Source organism: Hylobates moloch, unplaced genomic scaffold (genome assembly GCF_009828535.3).
Source record: "Hylobates moloch isolate HMO894 unplaced genomic scaffold, HMol_V3 SCAFFOLD_5, whole genome shotgun sequence".
Taxonomy (NCBI): domain Eukaryota; kingdom Metazoa; phylum Chordata; class Mammalia; order Primates; family Hylobatidae; genus Hylobates; species Hylobates moloch.
This window is the reverse complement of record NW_026652280.1, coordinates 61,959,046-61,978,171: the sequence shown is the minus strand read 5'-3', so window position 1 is coordinate 61,978,171 and position 19,126 is coordinate 61,959,046. Positions and strand designations below refer to the sequence as shown.

At 40.6% G+C, this 19,126-nt stretch overlaps 1 protein-coding gene across 1 annotated transcript; it reads right to left on the bottom strand.

The window, feature by feature from the left end:
• Positions 1 to 1,063: 1,063 nt before the first annotated feature.
• LOC116468710 (myosin regulatory light chain 12B) lies at positions 1,064 to 17,680 on the bottom strand. Its single transcript, XM_032152707.2, has 4 exons — positions 17,524 to 17,680; positions 6,294 to 6,492; positions 1,936 to 2,097; positions 1,064 to 1,585 (listed from the first exon to the last, which is right to left on the bottom strand). The coding sequence occupies exons 2-4, from the start codon at positions 6,475 to 6,477 to the stop codon at positions 1,413 to 1,415; spliced, it is 519 nt and encodes a 172-aa protein (XP_032008598.1). The 5' UTR covers positions 6,478 to 6,492; positions 17,524 to 17,680; the 3' UTR covers positions 1,064 to 1,412.
• Positions 17,681 to 19,126: the final 1,446 nt, after the last annotated feature.

The window sequence follows — 19,126 nt, the reverse complement described above, 5'->3', positions numbered from 1 at the left end:
AAAAGTAGAACTGATACCTCAGAGACTAAGAGGATTAGGTAATAAATACGACAGTTCGTATGAGCTGCTCCCTCATTCTAATGATAAAAGGAAGCCCAGGTAAATTGTTAGCAAGTGAATACAGACCAGCCTACTGCCCCAAGTTGTAAAGCACCAATATTAAACAACATATAAATGCTTTGGTGTTAAGCAGACAAAATACCATCACAATAATTTTAAGAGGGGAAATTGGTGTTGAACAACATTGGGTAATTTTTTAAAACGGATTTTTTCCTTTTTTAGATTGTTCTCTTTATTCTCATATTGCTCGGCCTTGAGGATTCTGAGCTCAGAGCAACCTTGTCTTTCGGCTCTTTTCTAGTCTCTATATTACATGAACTGCCTTCAAACACACAATAGTATTGTTTATTTTAACCTGGGATACAATTTTCTGAAATTCTGTTCCAATAATCAATTATCCCAGATTCTTTTAAATTTCAATAATGACCACAGAATTGTATCATAATAGAACAGAAATGTCTTGACTCTTTTAGGCATTTGGGGCTTTTCATAGAGACAGTATGGTAGTTCCAGCACTGTGAGCTCTGAAGTTAGGTGCCCTAGGTTGGAATTCCAACTCTTACGTCCTAATAGTTACCCTAATCAACTACTCAACTATGCTAAGTCTTCCCACTTGAAATACAGGGCTAATAAAAATCCCACAAGGTTGTTGGGAAGATTCAATAAAAATTGTGTAGGCACAATGCTCCACATATAGTAAATGTACAATAACTAATCTTCGGAATTTTGCCTCTTCTCAGAATCTTAGATGAATGCAATGTTTAATGTCTTCCCAGATACATTCTATATTTATCATTTAATAAACATCTGACTAGAAGCATGAAACAAACAATGGCATGACGAGTTTTTACTGCGTAATAATGTTAAAGGGTACTTAAAAGTTCTGAAGAACACTGTCCCATATATGTGAAAAATCAATTTTCCCATAAAACCTGAATCATATGAAGTTGAAAACCTGAAAAAAGGACTACCCCCACCTATCAATCATTTGTTTAGCTTGCCATTACATTGCATTTGAGTCAGCATAATCTTTATTTCAAAATAACATTTTTATTATATAAAAATGTAAAAATCCAGCAAAACCAGAAATACGAATATATTTTTCTGGGCTTTCACATTTGTTGATTTTTATTCGCGATCTCTTTTTCAATACAATTTACACCCTCATCCCCATTTCCAGTCTGATTATACAAGTGCTAAGTGGCAGAAAGGTCTGGAATAAATACATCAAAAAGAAGAGGCAAAGCTGTGAAACTAAGTTGCATGCAATAGGTTCTATGAGGGTGGGGCAAGTGTCTGAGAAATAAAAGAGAGTAAGACAATGTAACTGGAAGATTTTAGCTAAAGTTCTTTCAGTCATCTTTGTCTTTGGCTCCATGTTTCAGGATGCGTGTGAACTCGATGTAATTGAAATTCCCCTTTTTATCAATAGGTGCTTCTCTGTACAGCTCATCCACTTCCTCATCCGTAAACCGATCCCCCATGGTTGTCAGCAGCTCTCTCAGGTAATCTTCCTGAATGGTGCCTGGAAGGCAATAGAAAAAAGAAAGCAGTCATCAATACTTCCTGGCACTTTAATGGTTCATTTCTAAAGCTAGTCAATCTTAGAAAATATTTCAGAATATCCGTATCTATAAACAAAATAAGTTAGTGAACTACGGCTATATGAACTATATCATTATGTTTTCCAATTATTCTTAGAGTTCTGTGTTAATATTAGATCAAATCATTTAAAAGCTCAGAAATAGATCATATGCTTACAAAATTATTCTTAAGCAAATATTTTCTAGAGGTAAAAAAATAAAACCCTTTCTATTTTAGAGAAGTACTTTATATAGTCTGGAATGAGGCTGGGCATAAACAAATAGCACTCACCTGTTGCTTCTTCATCAAAGCAAGCAAAGGCATTTCTGATGACATCTTCAGGATCTGTGCCATTTAACTTCTCACCAAACATGGTGAGGAACATGGTGAAATTGATGGGGCCTGGTGCCTCATTCATCATGGCATCAAGGTATGCATCAGTGGGATTCTTCCCTGTAAGAATGCACATTTTAACATTTAAAGACAAAAACACTTAATTTCAATAGTTATTTCACTATTATGCTCTCCAACATATTTTAAAAATTTACATCATTTGAAACTAATTTTTCAATTAACTTTAAGAACATTTTTAAAAGATTATTTTTGACAACTTCAAAAATATTTGATACATCATTATAAAAATGTATTCCAGGCTTATATTGAAGGTTATTTATTCGTTTATGTGAACTTTCTCTTCATTATTTTTCATTAAAAACAAAACAAAAACCTGAAGCCAGGCAGTGCCACATTATTATATCTTAAGTTTTTTTTGTTTTTTTTTTTTTTTTTGGACTACAGGCATGTGCCACCATACCCTGCTAATTTTTTGTTTTTTTGTAAAGACTGGGTTTCACTATGTTGCCCAGGCTGGTCTTGAACTCCTGAGCTCAAGTGATCCACCTGCCTTGGCCTCCCAAAGTGATGGGATTGCAGGCGTGCATCACCGTGCCCGGCCTACATCCTGAATGTTGATAACATCAACGGTCCATCAGGGGAGTCGGTTCAATACCAGTCATACAAAAAAATCTAAATATTCACACTTCCAGTTGTGGTACAGATGCCCATGAGTTGGTATGCTTCAAAGCTGTATTTGTAAGTTGGCCATTTAAGTTTAAACTGTTAGCATGGTTTTGAATTGGGTGCTTATTTTGAACAATGTTAGATATCTTCAAACACTGTTTACACATGTCATTGAACTGTGGTCTTGTTTGGTATCGTTTGTAATGGGAAATCTTAACCTCCATTCCAAGTGTGAACACTTCTTTTAGTGCAGTGGTGAGGGAACTCCCGTGACCTTTCCCTAGGAGCTGGAAGAAATCTCCCTGGAATGGCCAGACATGGTGGGAGCGTTTTTGAGGCCCCATGGTGTGGGGAAAGCAGCACTGTATCAAGGATCTGGAATACTGGGTTTGAATCCTGGTTCTACCACTGGTTGTGTGATATAGGAGGAAGTGACAGAACTGGCATTCAAACCCAGTATTCCAGATCCTTCATTCAGTGCTGCCTTATGTAGAATTTACTTCTTTTTTTAAAAAGTCTAACATTGACTGGTTAAAGTTGGTATCTCAAAGGTATCTTCCAGCACTTAAGTTTATATTATTTTACATGAAAAGAACATCTATTAGTCAGATATTCATATCTAAGGAACCATCTCAAAATTATACCCAACTAAGTCAAAGCTAGAATGACAATCATAGCTACAATTATAGTTCATATGTAAGTTTTAATTCTGGGAATTTGGGTAAAATTTAAACATCATGTTGGCATCTATTTCACTGCATTGCAGTCCTACCTGATTATACTTACTCAATGTTCCAATATCAAAATTGGCCCAAAATTAAACTCAAGATTCACTGAATAAGTTAAAGTAGCTAAAAAGATCTACTTTCCTACCTCCAGACTTAACCCAACTCACCTGCAGCATTTTTTGGGGGGAAGAAAAACTGTAACCAAAAGGTGTGAAGAGAACTCTAGGGTACAAAAAGTTACAGGGACTTAAAATGAATCGGTTTAGGCTAAGCACTTACGGACCCGCTCAAGACATCCAATGTAATCTGTTGATTTGAAAGGTAAATATGTATCTTTTAAAAATTCATATTTATTTAAATTGTTATGGGTACACAGGAGGCGTATATATTTATGGGGTACATGAGATACTGTGATACAGGCATATAATGCATAATAATCACATCAAGGTAAATGGCATAGCCATTCCTTCAAGCATTTATCATTTCTTTGTGTTACCAACATTCCAACTATACTGAGTTATTTTAAAACGTACAACAAATTACTGCTGACTGCAGTCACCTTGTTGTTCTATCCAATACTAGATCTTACTCATTCCATCTATACTTTTGTATCTATTAACCATTCCCACTCTTCTCCCTGCCCTTTCCAGTCTCTGATAACCATCCTTCTACTTTCCATCTCCATGAGTTCAATTATTTTAACTTTTAGCTCCCACAAATGTGTGAGAACATGTGAAGTTTGTCTTTCTGTGCCTGGCTTATTTCACTTAACATAATGTCTTCCATTCCATCCATGTTGTTGCAATGACAGGATCTCATTTTGTATGGCCGAATAGTATTCCATTGTACATAAGTACCACATTTTTTAAATCCGTTCATCTGGTGATGGACACTTATGGGTTTTTCAAATCATGGCTGCTGTGAATAGTGCTGGAATAAACATGGGAGTGCAGTTACCTCCTCAATGATACTACTGATTTCCTTTTTTTGGGGTATATACCTAGCAGTGGGATTGCTGTATCATATGGGAGAGCTCCTATTTTTAGTTCTTTGAGGAACCTCCATACTGTCCTCCACAGTGGCTGTACTTATTTACATTCCTACCAATAATGTACGAAGGTTCCCCTAAAAGGTAAATACATATGTTTAAGCAAACTAAATATGGCCTGAGAAAGACTCTGTACTTCTATAGTTGAGTCCTTGTGGATGAACTATATCCTAGCTTAATAGTCAGATGATTGAAAACCTAACTTAGGAGTGTGAGCCTGTAACAACTGCTAAGCCTTGGCCAATCCCAGCAGCCATACTTCAACCATTCATACACTGCTGAGTGTTCAAACCATGTTCAAATAAGACATATGCCGAGCTGTAATCAATCCAGCCATTCCATACCTCACTTCCAATTTCTGTACGTCATTTCCCTTTTTTTGCCTATAAATCTTCTTCTACCACGTGGCTGCACTGGAGTCTCTGTGAATCTGCTGTGATTCTGGGGGTTACCTGATTTGCAAATTGTTCATTGCTCAATTAAACTCCATTAAATTTAATTAGGCTGAAATTGTTCTTTTAACACATATCTTTAAAAGGATGGGTTTCTGCAAAACAGAAGGTCTCAAAGACAACCTCTGACTCTACCATGACTTGTTCATTCAACAAATATCTATTGAGCATCTATTATAAGCAGAGTATAGACTTGAGAGTTCAATCTTTGGAAGACGGCTACGTTCCTCAATTTTCCTCAGAGGCCTTCTTCAGTACTGATTTGCCCAAGAACATACTCAGACATTCTGAATGTGAGAAACACTAGGTTATAATCTAATTGCAAGTCAACAAATCAGATAAAAATATTTGATTCTACTCTCACCCTGGATAAAGAAAAGTTACAAAATGTTAACAATCAGTGAATATAGCTAAAGATGTATAGGTGTTCACTATAATGTTCTTTCCACTTTTTGTAGGCTTAAAATTTTTCAAAATCATATGTTGGATAGCAATAAGCACACACCTAAACTTTACTTTCAATGTGTTAGGAGAAATAATCAAAATCAAAAGTTAGAAGAATAAAAGCTAGCTAATCATTTTGTAGGCATTAAGAGAAAAAAAAAACCCATCTTTTCCTTTGCCTTTTTGGCCAGTCAGCCAAGCAGGAGGACAGAGTGCAAAGTCTCACTGTAGGCCATCCCTGACCCACTCCCAGCCTGCCTCACCCCCTCCGCTTTGGCCTATCAAGGTCTCCTTTGCCTGCAGTTCTTTGACTCCCAACTGTAAAATAACTGCTGACTCTGGGCAGAACATGTAGGATGCCCCCTCCTGTCCTTCTTTTTAAGGTCAAAAGAAACAATAACGAAATCATACAAGGAATATTAACACCCATATACCAACATACAAACGACTGCTTATGTGTGCTTTAAATCCTGTATCTTTACATTTTATTTAGTTATTTAAAAAATCATACAAAATACTGTGAAAGTCTTCTTCCCTCTGTTCCCTTTTCCAGTCGCACTGCTCCTCCTTCCCAGAGATAACCATCATCACTTACTGTCACTCCTTGTTTATAACCTGTATTCAACCTTTATTAAGAATATTATTTAGCTACACTTGTTTGAAACTCTGGTATTTTGCTGCCTAGCTGTGCCCTGGCTTTCCATCTAGAGACCTAAAAAAATTTAGCTAACAGGAACGTTAGCCTACCTGGGCACAGCATCTGCCAGGTCCCCAACCTTGTAGGCTTATCCCCATATGACTGGCCAAGTCCCAAAATAGCACCTCCCAGACCTAGAAATCTCTCCAGAGGCCTTTTGAGACAAGGAGAGAAATATTTGTACATCACACAAAAAAATGATTCATAAAGAGACAAATTATTATTTTAGGGAAAATACAAATAAAGAATATAAAGTCTACCTAGAGAAGCAAGCATATCATGCAAATCTTCCTTGTCGATGAAGCCATCTCTGTTCTGATCAATCATGTTGAAGGCCTCTTTGAACTCCTGAATCTGTGACTGGTCAAACATGGCAAACACATTGGATGTTGCGCGCTGAGGGCGCTTCTTGGTGGTCTTGGTCTTTGCCTTTTTGCTCGACATGGTGGTTGTTTAATTCTGGATTTAAAAAAACACAAAAACATAAAACAAAAAAGTGTATAAAACAAAGCAAAAACAGAATACATGACACCTAAAGTTAGTAGGTAAAAATATCAATAAGGAATTATTACTTCAATTGGGTAGGAATAAGTACGCACCTAAACTTTATTTTCAATGTGACAATTAAATGACTGAGTGGAAAAAAAGCAGTTTTGAAACATTAAGGAACAGAATTTGCCAGACACCAGTGGCTCATGCCTATAATCCGAACACTTTGGGAGGCCAAGGTGGGAGGATCACTTGAGACTAGGAGTTCGAGACTTGCCTGGGCAACATAGTGAGACTCCCGTCTCTAAAAAAGAAAGAAACACAATAGAAATTATTGATGTACCTTCTCCTAAACTTCAGGGGATCCATTTTTATGAAGTGAGAATTTAAAATATCTAACAATAGCTAGCATCTATGGAGTACTTACTCTGGCCAAGCAGTTATGAAGGCATAGGGCTTCCTCAAAGAGAAAGTCTCCAAAGTTGATCTCTTACTCTGACAAATACTGTCCCCATTTAATCCTCACAACAGTTGTCTATGGTAGGTACTCTTATTCCCATTTCACTACCAGTATAACATAACCTCTCTGAGCCTCAATTTTTCATCAGTAAAACATGATATCTACTTCAATGCAAAGAACTAATTGAGATAACATATGTAAAAAGATTAGTCATGTTCAAAAAAGGTCTCATCTTTATAAATATCAAACCTACCCTTTCATCTTTCTAGCTATCCCTGCATTTCCCTTTTCCCTTGAGAAGACTTTCAGAATACCAGTCTAATGCTGAACTGTCTTAATTTTTCCTTCTGTTTTTTATTTTAGAGATGGGGGGGTTTCTCACTATATTGCCCAGTCTAATCTTGAACTCTGAGGCTTGAGATCCTCCCAAACTGCTGGGATTACAGACATGAGCCACCGTGCCCAGCCCCTTTTCTCTTCTTCCCAATCATTCTTCGATTCTCTGTAATATGGCTTTGGTAGTAGCCTCCAACACTCTACTGAAAGCCACCAATAATTTAAATGTCAAGCAGAAAAGACACTTGTCATTTCATTTTTTACTTGCAGTTTTAAATAATAAATAAAACACAAAAATACCATCAGCTCTAGAGTTAGGAAGTCCTGAGTTCAACTCTCAGCTCCACCGTTACTAGCTACATATAACCTCTGAAAACCTACGTATCTGTGAGCCTAACAGCTTTCAGTGAGTTCTGTGAGTCTTAGCAAATAATCAGACTCAAGGGTGGTCTTAGGACATCCAAACTGCAAACTGCTGTCAGAAATGATGGTCTTGCAGACTGTTTCCATAACTTCCCGCAATGTGAAAACAAATGACTAGAGAGGTCAATGACTGAGCAGGGGGATTTTGGACCTGAGTCTCCAGGACTTCTGGTATTGGGATTTTTTAATATAAATTTATTGTCTACTTCTATTTCTTCAAGCTAAAGAACATCCCACAGGGTGTTTTGAAGCCTGGCTTAGTGGTGTAGTTTTGAAGTACACCAGCCTTACAGTCTTTACTCTAACATTCCAACTCCTTACCCTCCCCATATACAAGTCCTAAATAATGTTCATTTTCTTCTCTTCCCTGTAACTTAGTTTGTTATTTGACCTTAGTTATATCGAAGGTTAAATCAGAGACAGAATGTAGTCTACTAACAAGGCATTTCATTATGTTTTCATTCTTCTTCACATACCAAAACTTAGATTAAGATTCATTCTCATGCTAAAAATTTTGACTCAATTTCTTCAAGATTAATCAAGTATGTCTGAAGGCAAAAATTATTAGTTCTTTCTCTCTCAGTATCAGCAAGTAATTTTTGTAATCGAGTTATTTAGAAAAAGTTCCCAAAGAGTCAAATATTTATTTTTAAAAACTAATCAGGCCGGGTGCAGTGGCTCACACCTGTAATCTCAACACTTTGGGAGGCTGAGGCCAGAAGACTGCTTGAGTCCAGGAGTTTGAGATAGGACTGGGCAACAAACTGAGACTCTGTCGCTACAAAAAAATTAAAATTAGCCAGGTGTGGTGGCGCATGCCTGTGGTCCCAGCTACTATTTGGGAGGCTGGGGTGGAAGGACCATTTGAGCCTGGGAGGTCGAGGCTAGTGAACCGTAATGGTACCCCTAACCTCAGCCTGGGTGACAAAACGAGACACTGTCTCAAAAAATCAAATCAAATCAAAATCAGTCAATTGTATCATGCTACTTCTACAGTTAACCCAAAAATATACTATATTTAAACATTTTTGAAGTTTAGTCCGAGTTCTCTAAGAAGCTGATACCAAGATAGAATGAAACACCCAAGGATTTTATTAGGGGAAATGCCTGTGAGAAAGAATAGGGAGTTAGTTAGCCTGATAACTAGAAGAGCCATCACCATCTGATGGTGACGCCCAAGAGAAGGAAACAGAAGGCAAGTTGATGAAAGAGAACAAAAAACAATTCACTAACTGGTCCCAATCAAAATATGTTAGAGCACATATAGGCTCAATGTAGTAATACTATATTTTAAATTTTTTTCAGACTTCATTTAAAAACAGTGGTACATTTGTATATGTATATGGTACCTATAAAAACTACACATACAATATCAGCTGAAAAGTGAGGCAAAGTTGCATCAAAATAATCAATCTGAAGGGAACTCTGGCCCCCAAAGAAATTACCACCCTCTCTCTTTCCCTTCTGAAATAAGTATCTTGGCTTCCTCCACCTTCTCACTTCCCACTCACTTTTCAACCCACCACAATCTGGCTTTCTGTTCTCTACTGCAACTGCTTTAATTGCCAAATCTGGTCTAAATCTTCTTGGATCAGTCTACTGCATCACACTATTATCCCTCTTTTCTTTGGAGACTCAGCCACTGTTAGCCTGGTGCTCCATAACAGTAGAAATAAACTTTCCCAGGTGGAAAGGGTCCCAACCTTGAAGAACTTATGCTCTAATGAGGAAGACTGCTAAGCATTATATTGGAAAGACTGATTATGTAAAACGGTGTATCTGACTTACTCTAGCTCAGTTCTCCTATTTCTAAGACTTCCTCCTCCACTTTCCTCTTAGATGTTTATCTCCGCTTAAATATTCATGTTTCCCAGTATTCTAGCAGCACATGGTTTAAAGTTCTTTTCAGTCTTCATTCCTTGGATGATCTCATCAACTTTCACTGTTATGACAACGCCTGCACCTCCCAAATCCGAACCTCCAGGCCTGACCTTTCCTTGGAGCCTCGGACTCAAACATCCAAATGCCTGTGAAAGGCACCCTTCTGGATATGCCACAGACACTCATAATCAACATGCTGAAAACTCAAATATCTCTCCCCTCCTGAACTTTACCATCTTTGTTTCCAATCATCTACCCAGTAGCCAGAAACCCAGGAGTCAGCCTCCCCAATCCCTCTCCCTGATGAACCAAGCCCTGCCTCTGAGAAATATTTCTCAGAGTTGCTCATCTTCCTCATTCCTCTGTCACCACCCTAAACTGGATCCTCATTATCTCTTGTGTAAAATTTTTTTTTTTTTTTTTGAGACGGAGTCTCGCTCTGTCACCCAGGCTGGAGTGCAGTGGCGCAATCTCTGCTCACTGCAAGCTCCGCCTCCCGGGTTCACGCCATTCTCCTGCCCCAGCCTCTCCGAGTAGCTGGGACTACAGGCGCCCACCACCACGCCCGGCTAATTTTTTGTATTTTTAGTAGAGACCGGGTTTCACCGTGGTCTCGATTTCCTGACCTCATGATCCGCCTGCCTCGGCCTCCCGAAGTGCTGGGATTACAAGCGTGAGCCACCGCACCTGGCCTCTTGTGTAAACTATTTCTATGGCCTCTTCACTATCCCTTTGCCTCTTGGCTCTCTCAAAACTACCCTTAGTTTTCTAGCCAGGGCTGTCTAAAACATGCATATGACCTCATCATTCCACTTTTTAAAATCTTCTTTGGCTCTCCACTTCCTAAAGGATAAAGTACCAAGTTCCTAAACATGGCGCATGAGTCTTCCTTTCCCTACTCTAGAATGACCTTTCTAGCCTCCTCTCTAGCCATTCCCTGCTTTGTACTTTTCCTTTAGCAACACCAAACTGCAAATGTCCCCAAGGTACCATGCCATATCTTATCTTGTATATCTTTGTTCTTGCTATTTTTCCAGCCCCAATTGCCCTGATCTACTTCTCTGCCTTAGGAACAGAGAGAGAATTAAAGATCTACTCAACTTACAGCTACTACCATTTATTAAGTGACTCATGTGCTAGAAACATTATGTACATTAAATGAAACATGCCCACCTGCTAAATGAAGAAACTGAAGGCCAAAGATATTAAATAATCTTGCCCAAGGTCACCTAGTGGCAGAGCTAGGATTCAAATCCCACTTGTTACAGGTTGTTTCTCCCTGTATATTTTCTACTTCCTACTAAATACTCTTCTAATTATTTTGAGTTTAGCACAAAATTTTTTAAAACTTGCAATGCCACCAATATAATTCAACACTGATTTCTGAGCACCTACATTCCTCTAAATTCAAATCCTAGACAAACTGAGTTTTCAAATCAAGTCAATCTACACCAGAAAAACCAAGGTACAGAATAGAGTTGCAGTGAGTAAATGAAATGTGAATGGCACTCCCTGGAATTGTGCATTGTAGTAGCCCTGGTTGGGTTTAGTCAGGTGGCAACTGTCAGTCATGGCTTTCCTTTGAAACTTTGATCTAGGACTGTCCAATTTATTAATGTTTAACCAAGAAGCATTCAAAAACAACAGCAAACAAAAACACAAAAAACTAATCCAACCCTTACAGACAGAAAATAGCCATACAGAACACAGCACAAAATGAATGTAATAACCCTCAATAGCAGTAAAAACACTTCTTCCTTCCTCTGCAACACTGTTACTCTGATATTGCTATAAATTTCTAATATAAAGTGAACTAAAGGATATAAGTAGTACTCAGAGGTTACATCAAAGGCAGGCATGTAGGAATTGATACAGCAGTCCCTCCTTATCTGAGGGGGATACATTCCAAGACCCCAGTGGATGCCTGAAACCAGGGATAGTACCTAACCCATACAGTTAGCCCTACATAGCCACAGGTTCCGCACTCACAGATTCAACTGAGAATCAATTGTTCGTTTATTTGGAAAAATACAAACAAAAAATACAACAATAAAAATACAAATAAAAAATACAGTATAACAACTATTTATATAGTATTTGCATTATATTAAGTATTATAAGCAATCTAGAGATGATTTAAAGTATTCAGGAGGATATGTGTAGGTTATATGCAAATACTATGCCATTTTATATGGGAGACTTGAGCATCTGCAGATTCTGGTATCTGCAGGCGGGTCCTGGAACCAACCCTCTGCAGATACAGATGAATGACTATATACACTGTTTTTTCTTATATATACATACCTATGATAAAGTTTAATTTATAAATTAAGCACAGTAAGAGATTAACAATAACAATAAAATAGAACAATTATAATATACTATAATAAAAATTATGTGGATCTCTCTGAAAATATCTCACTGTACTGTACTCACTTATTTTCAGATCTCAGTTGACCACAGGTAACTGAAACCAAGGAAGCAAAACCATGGACCGTGGAAAGAAGCATCATACAGGATTACTGTATTATGTATCATAGGTGGCTGTGGTATCAACATACTTAGTTGATAATAAAAATGTTTGTAAAGTCACCTGCAGTACTGATATGCAAACAAACATGGACACCATCATCATTAATAAGCAGATACTGTCTATGTACTTCAGCATATATGGCTTTATCGAAGCTTGGGGAAGATGCTCACAGAGCACATTCTGTCAGTTACCTATGATTTCCTTAACATTGCTTTGAGGCTTCTTCCTTCAAGTATCTTAAGTCAGCTAGAGCAAGTAAATACGGCTCTTAAAACAGTGAAATCCTCTGGTTTCAATCTCGGCTGCACATTAGAATCACCTCAGAAGTTTCAAAAAAGTGATGCCTGTAGCCTCAAGGTAATGGAATGTCTGGGGGTGGAGCCCAGGCATCTGTATTTTCAAAAACGCACCAGGTGATTTCAATGCACATTGAAGGTTGAGAACCACTTAGATTATTAAGTTAACCACTTAGATCACATTGGCTGTTTATACATCTAGTTCCCCTTAGTTTTTCAATGTTGTCATTGTGGTTTAATGGAGATGCCGGAGACATGGATTCTAATTCCAGTTCTATCACTCACAAGTTGTATGACTGCTGGTCATTTCAGCTTTCCCAGGCCTCATTTTCCTCATCCATTAAATAAGTGTTAAGTAGATCAGAAGTCATAACCTGGCAGCTACCAAACTACATGCAGTCTGCACAGAGGTTCATTTAGTAATCCCCAGGGATGACCTTTAAAATGCCTCTTTTAAAAATTGAATTAGTTTGCCAACGTTTAAAAAAACTGAATATTTTACATAACCTAAATTTCAGATATTTTAAACAACTGTACAATAAGGAATCACTTGACCAGCATCCTGGAAATTCCTGTAGGTCATAAGTGTTCAACAAGCAATCCCCTCTACTCCCTACATCTACTTATCCCAGCTGGTATTAGTTTGTTATCTGTCTGGCCCCTCAGAACACTTTAACTTGCTCCTCTGGTCATGGTGGTAGCCAGGTTCCAAGAAAGCCCTCAAAAATTCTCATGCCCTTGTGCAGTCCCCTCCAACAATGAAAAGTGTTGACCTGTGTAACCAATAAGATATTGTGACAATAAGGTATTGTGAAATGAGGGTGTTTGGCTTTGTCATAACAAACCTTGCAGCTTTTGCCCTGGTCTGTCTTGGATCACTCAATCTGTAGGAGCCAGGTCATAAAGACACTCACACAGCCCTGTGGAGAGATCCATGTGGCAGGGAACTGAGGATTCTTGCCAACAGCCAGCATCAACTTGTCGGCTATGCGTCAGCCATCTTGGAGGCTGATCTTCCTTCAGATGACTGCAGCTTCCGCATGTGACCTCATGACAGACCCTGTTGTGCCAGAACCACCCACCTAAGCTGCTCTGGCTCTGACCCTCAAAAATTGTTCATTGTTTCTGAGGTGCTAGGTTTTGGAGTAATCTATTATACACCAACAGAAAAGTAATAAAGCCACTGTCTCCTTGACCTCTTTAATGTTAAAATAGGGCAATGCCTTTATTTCAGAATTACAGCCACAGTCCAAGTTCCAAGGGACCACAGTCAAATTTGCATAGCATGGGGAATTTTCCATTTCTGAACAGAAAAGTTTAAGTCCTTCTACTCAGTTTCCATCCCAGTTCTGTAGGTTCTGCTTTTTACTGCACGAGTCACCCTTCCTCAACATTCCCACCACCACCATCCTGTTCTTTTGGCTGAATTCCTCTGGCTCTGACCAGCAAATCACTTCCTGATTTGCTAGTTATTCCTGCTTTCTAATTGGAGTCTCAAAGCTCCATCCTTTTTCCTAAGTGCTGACTGAAAACTTGGTAGTATAAAGGTACCACTCAAAAATGAGGTAATTGGGGAGGGGAGGGAGGAGCTGGTTTTGTCAGCAAAGGATGATAAACAACTCAAATTTTAGCTGGGCCACAGTAGAATGCTAGTAGAGGACAGGACTCTGAGGGGGTCTTGTTAGCAGTGCTGATTTGTGAGCAGAGGCACAAGGTAAAGCCCTCAGAGTAGATGAACTCACACAGAAAAGCAGAGAGTAGTTCTTGGGCTAAAACCTAAGGTCATTTTTACTCCACCTCATCTTCACCAAGGTCTATCAGAATCTTTAGAAATTTCTCATGGATTCTTATGGTTATTACTGTAGTCAAGATGAATGTTCTAACTGGAAGACTCAAATGACTGGATATACAAGCAACAGTCTGAAAACAGCAGTCGTAAACAGAATTTAGTATATATCAAGTTAAAATACTTCACAAAATTAACCTCATATACCTAATGACATATAATTGTTTTGTGCTGAATATTTAGGCAAAAAAAAAAGTTCCATAAATTATTAGCAGTATTTTTTTTTTGGGAGCCAAACTCAATTTTTTCAACTTTTTTTTAACACCACGGAAGCATTTCCCCTAGTACTCTATATGTATTTTAACACTTACCACATACACATTATAACACTGACATTTCTTTCTCTATTATAGGTTTTATGATCATTCCAGTTGGCTGCAAACTTTCTATTCTCTGAGCTCCTATATCATTTTTACTGCAGTGAAATTTATATAGAGAGTACAGAGTCAGGATCTGTACTCAGGAAATCTGGCTCCAGAGCTTGAACCACTAGCCAGTAACATCCTGCATACAGGCAGCTGAAATTCTCTACCATGAAAATGTGGATAGCTGGAAGTAACAATGTGTATACGCATGTAACCATCACCCCCATTAAGTTACGAATGTTAACACTGTTCCAGAAAATTCTCTCCAAGTTAATCACCATCTCCCATAGGCAACCACTGTTCAGATTTCTATCACCATAGATTAGTTTTGTTTTTGAACTTCTTATAAATGGAATTGTACAGTATATATTCACATATATGCCTGTCTTCTTTCACTCAATACAATGTTTTTGAAATTTACCTCTCTTATTGGGTTTATGGCACAATCATAGTTCACTGTAGCCTTGAACTCCTGGACTCAAGTGATCCTCCTGACTCAGCCTCGAGCAGCTGGGACTACAGGCATGAGCCACCATACACAGCTACTTTGCAAGGAGCGGTAGAGACAGGGTCTTGCTATGTTGCCCAGGTTGGTCTTGAACCCCTGGCTTCAAATTATCCCCCCACCATGGCTTCCCAAAGCATTGGGATTACAGGTATGAGCCACCGTGCCCGGCCATATTCATTCTTTTTATTGCCTTTTGCCTTTCCACCTTGGAATGCAGAACTTAGCAGTGCGCCTTGCACACGGCAGGTGCTCAAATAATCCTAATTAAGCAAATACATATATATATATGTATAGATGTACGTATAGTATATATATATATATATATATATAGTTCTTTCCTGTCACAAACAGAATTACACATACATGTTCATTACAAGGTAGGTCCCGGATCTGAATTCCAACATGAGGCTTTTCTCTATGGTCTACCTATGGTTCCAGTCTCTTCCCCAAGAGATCCCTAAGGAAACTTAGTAGCTACCCACTGCTCCATACCTGGAAGAAGCAGTACTAACCAGGGACAATAACTGGGTGCTAAAGATGTGCCAGGCACTGATTTAAGCATTTTCTATGTGTCAACACATTTAATCCTCAAGACAACTCATCATATAGGTATTGTTATCATCCTCTTCTCTCAGATACGAAAATCAGGGTAAAGAGAATAAACAACTTGCCACACAGCTAGAAAATGGCAGAGCTCAGAGTCAGGATCTGTACTCAGGAAATCTGGCTCCAGAGCTTGAACCACTAGCCAGTAACATCCTGCATACAGGCAGCTGAAATTCTCTACCATGAAAATGTGGATAGCTGGAAGTAACAAGCAATGACACCCCAAAGCTAATGTGTGGAATGAGGAAGGAAGATCACAAAGATGCTGGCAAAAAGGGTATGACAAACTCATCCCCAGATATACCTAGAGTCTTTGAATCTTGGGAGTAAGGGAAAACTAGTCCCATGTTGGGGCTCTAAATCCTGTTCTTTCCTAAGCTTAGCAACTCTCGTCTGGGGATCTGTCCTTCAGAAGCTGCAGTTCATCTTGTCCAAGCTTAGTCTCATCAAAGCATAAATGAACATCGAGTCAGCCATCATAAAAGTTGTTTCACTCAGCAGAGCCTAAACAAGACAAAAGCTGTGCTCTTAGTTACGAAGTCCAGGAGGGTCCACCACCTTGGACAAATTACCTCACCTCTCTGGGTTTCATTTTCCTCAGTTATAAAACGCAAAGGCTTCACAAGGTAATCTATCAGGTCCTACTGAATTCTAAATGCTTTGATTCTTCTCTTACCAAAAGACCATTCCAAATCTACCTTTAACTAAAGCGGCCAAACGAATCCTCTAAACATTCCTTTCTTATTACTCCGTTAGTGAAGACTCCAAAATTACTCTCTATGGCTTCTTACATAATCTTTTCTTTCTCCTAAGTTTTCAAGACATCCAATAAGAAGGTCCTACTTACCTATCTAGCCTTATTTCCGACTATTAGTCATTACAGTTCTGTTCCATACCCGCCGGTCTCCCCACGGTCTGCTTTTCACAGGACACAATTCCCAGCTTTTGAGTTTTGCTCTTGCTACCACCTCCCACACATCTAGCCGGAAACGCTAAGTTCTCCCTCCTAGGGCTGAATCCAAGGCCTTCAGTGAGGTCACGATTCTTTTCCAAGTAACCTTTCCCTATTTCTGTTAATTGTCCTTTCTTGAATCAACACGAATAAACTAAACCTTTACAAGATGCAAGACACACTGAGCGAATTACAACTCTATGTAAATCATTACATTTGAGCCTCTATCAACCACACACTCGGGTACCGGCATGCTAATGGCTTCCTCGGAGGCTTCACCTTAGGCAAGACCGTACACTAGGAGGCTCCTCCACCCTCCAAAGCATCCAGGACAGTGTTGGGCACAGGGCAGGTGCTCCACACGAACACGCCCGGGTCGGCCCTAAGCCACCGCCAGGACCCACAGCGGCGCCGGGAGGGCAGGCGTTGGCCGCGGGGCCGCCGGGCCGTCCAGGGCCCAGGTGTGTGAGGTCACCCAGGTGGCGCAGGGCCAGCCCACGCACGGCCGGGACCCGGCCACCTCTCCAGCAAGGTGTCTCCCCAGACCGGCTCCATCGCCTGCAGCCTCCCGGCCCCTGGAAGTCCGGGCCAGGGCCTCGCCGCCAACCCTCCTCCCGCCGCCAACCCTCCTCCCTCCACCTCCGGCCCCGCGCCCCCTTCTCAGCCAGTCTGACAGGTCCCGCCGCCGCCTGGCCGCGCTGGGGCGGGGTTCGGCCGCAGGCGCGCGACGGGACGGGGCGCGGGGGTACGGAGGCGGCCCGAGGGGTCTCGCGAGCGGAGTCGAGCGCCACTCACCCGGCGCCAAACACCAGAACCGGGGCCGCCCTGCGCGAGACGACAAGCGACAGCGAAGAGCGTTAGGCTGTGGCCGGACAGTGGCGGCGCCGACACTTCCTGCCTGAAGGGGCGGAGCGGAAGGCGCACCGGAAGGCGCGGCGGGACCAAGTGGAACGGGGGTGCGCTGAGTGTTCGCGCCCGGGCCGGCGGGGTCTGCGTGTCCGCCGAGCGGCGGGGCTGCTAAGGCCGGACGCACACGGCCGGGGTCTTAATTGCCTCTCCGGCCTGCTCCGATCCGCTGCGATATCGTGGCCTGCGCTGCGGCGGTCGCCCGCAGCCCGGCCCTCGTCCCCCGCTCCTTTGGTAGCTCCGCGGCCCTTCCGCATTCCTGGGCCCGCTGGGCGCGGCTGGGCAGGCCGCTCGAATTTGACCCCAGCGGGCCGCGATCGGCCGAGGACTTGGGGTACCCTTTGACCCAGGCGGGGCGCGATCCGCCTAGGATTTGGGGTCCCCTGGCGCCGAACCCTGAGTTGCCAGATTTAGCAAGTAAAAGTACAGTTCTTCTAAATTTGAATTTCAGACAAGACAGGTTTTAGGGTTCGTCTCATGTAATGTTGAGGTGAGGGCGGCGCCTGGGCGGATTCTTCTCCGTTCCAGAATCCCTTTCTCTTATCAAACCACATTCCAGCCCGAGTTAAATTCTTTAACCTACTCCTCTCTGCTTACCCTCATAAGGTTTACGGCCGTATCAGGCTATGGCCACAGCCTACGGCTGTTTCATTCCGCTTTTAGCCACAAGAAAGTTTTATTCGAACTACTTGCTTTCCTTTATCAAGAAAATGGCAACGCACACACATACATGCACACACAAATAAAAACACAAAGCTACGTTTTTCAGGTTTTGTTCTAGATCGTGTTTGTGGCTGTGTTCTTCAGGATATTTTCCCTCAACTTGAGGTAATCTAGCATTACTTCATCTAGCATTACTAAAATAGCATTACTTCAGGATGGTGGAGGATCGGCAATCTAATAGCAAATCTTTATTGAACTCTTCTTACTGCCTTAACATGTGCCTGATGCTGAGACATGAATTCAAAGCCTCCTAGGGAGTTTATATTCTAGAAATCTTTGATCAGAAATTCCTAGAAGAGAGAGACCTCGTGTTCAGCACTCTATAGCAGTTCTTAAACAGTAGCACGCATAACAGGGCTTTTAAAATATTTTTGAGCCTCAAAACCGGGTATTAGGATTCAGTGAGTAAGGGGTGGAGGATAATTCGAATTTCTGGTAAGCACACATGATGCTGATGGGGTGGTAGTCATCCCAGCAGCACAGCTCTAAATGCAGTTCATAACTGTGTGTATTTTCTCAATAGTGTTAGAAAAGCAATTGCTGAAAAGTCACACCTGGTTCTACAATATTTACTCTTTCCCTTAACTGTAGTCTAGGTTTTGGTTCGATAGACTAAATAATTAAAAAAAAAAAAGTTTCTAGAATTGTGCTGTCCAATACAATCATCATTAACCACATGTGGCTAAACTTAAATTCAGTTCCTCAGTTGTATTTGATACGTTTTATTTTTAGAGATGGGGTCACCCTATGTTGCCTAACCTGGAATGCA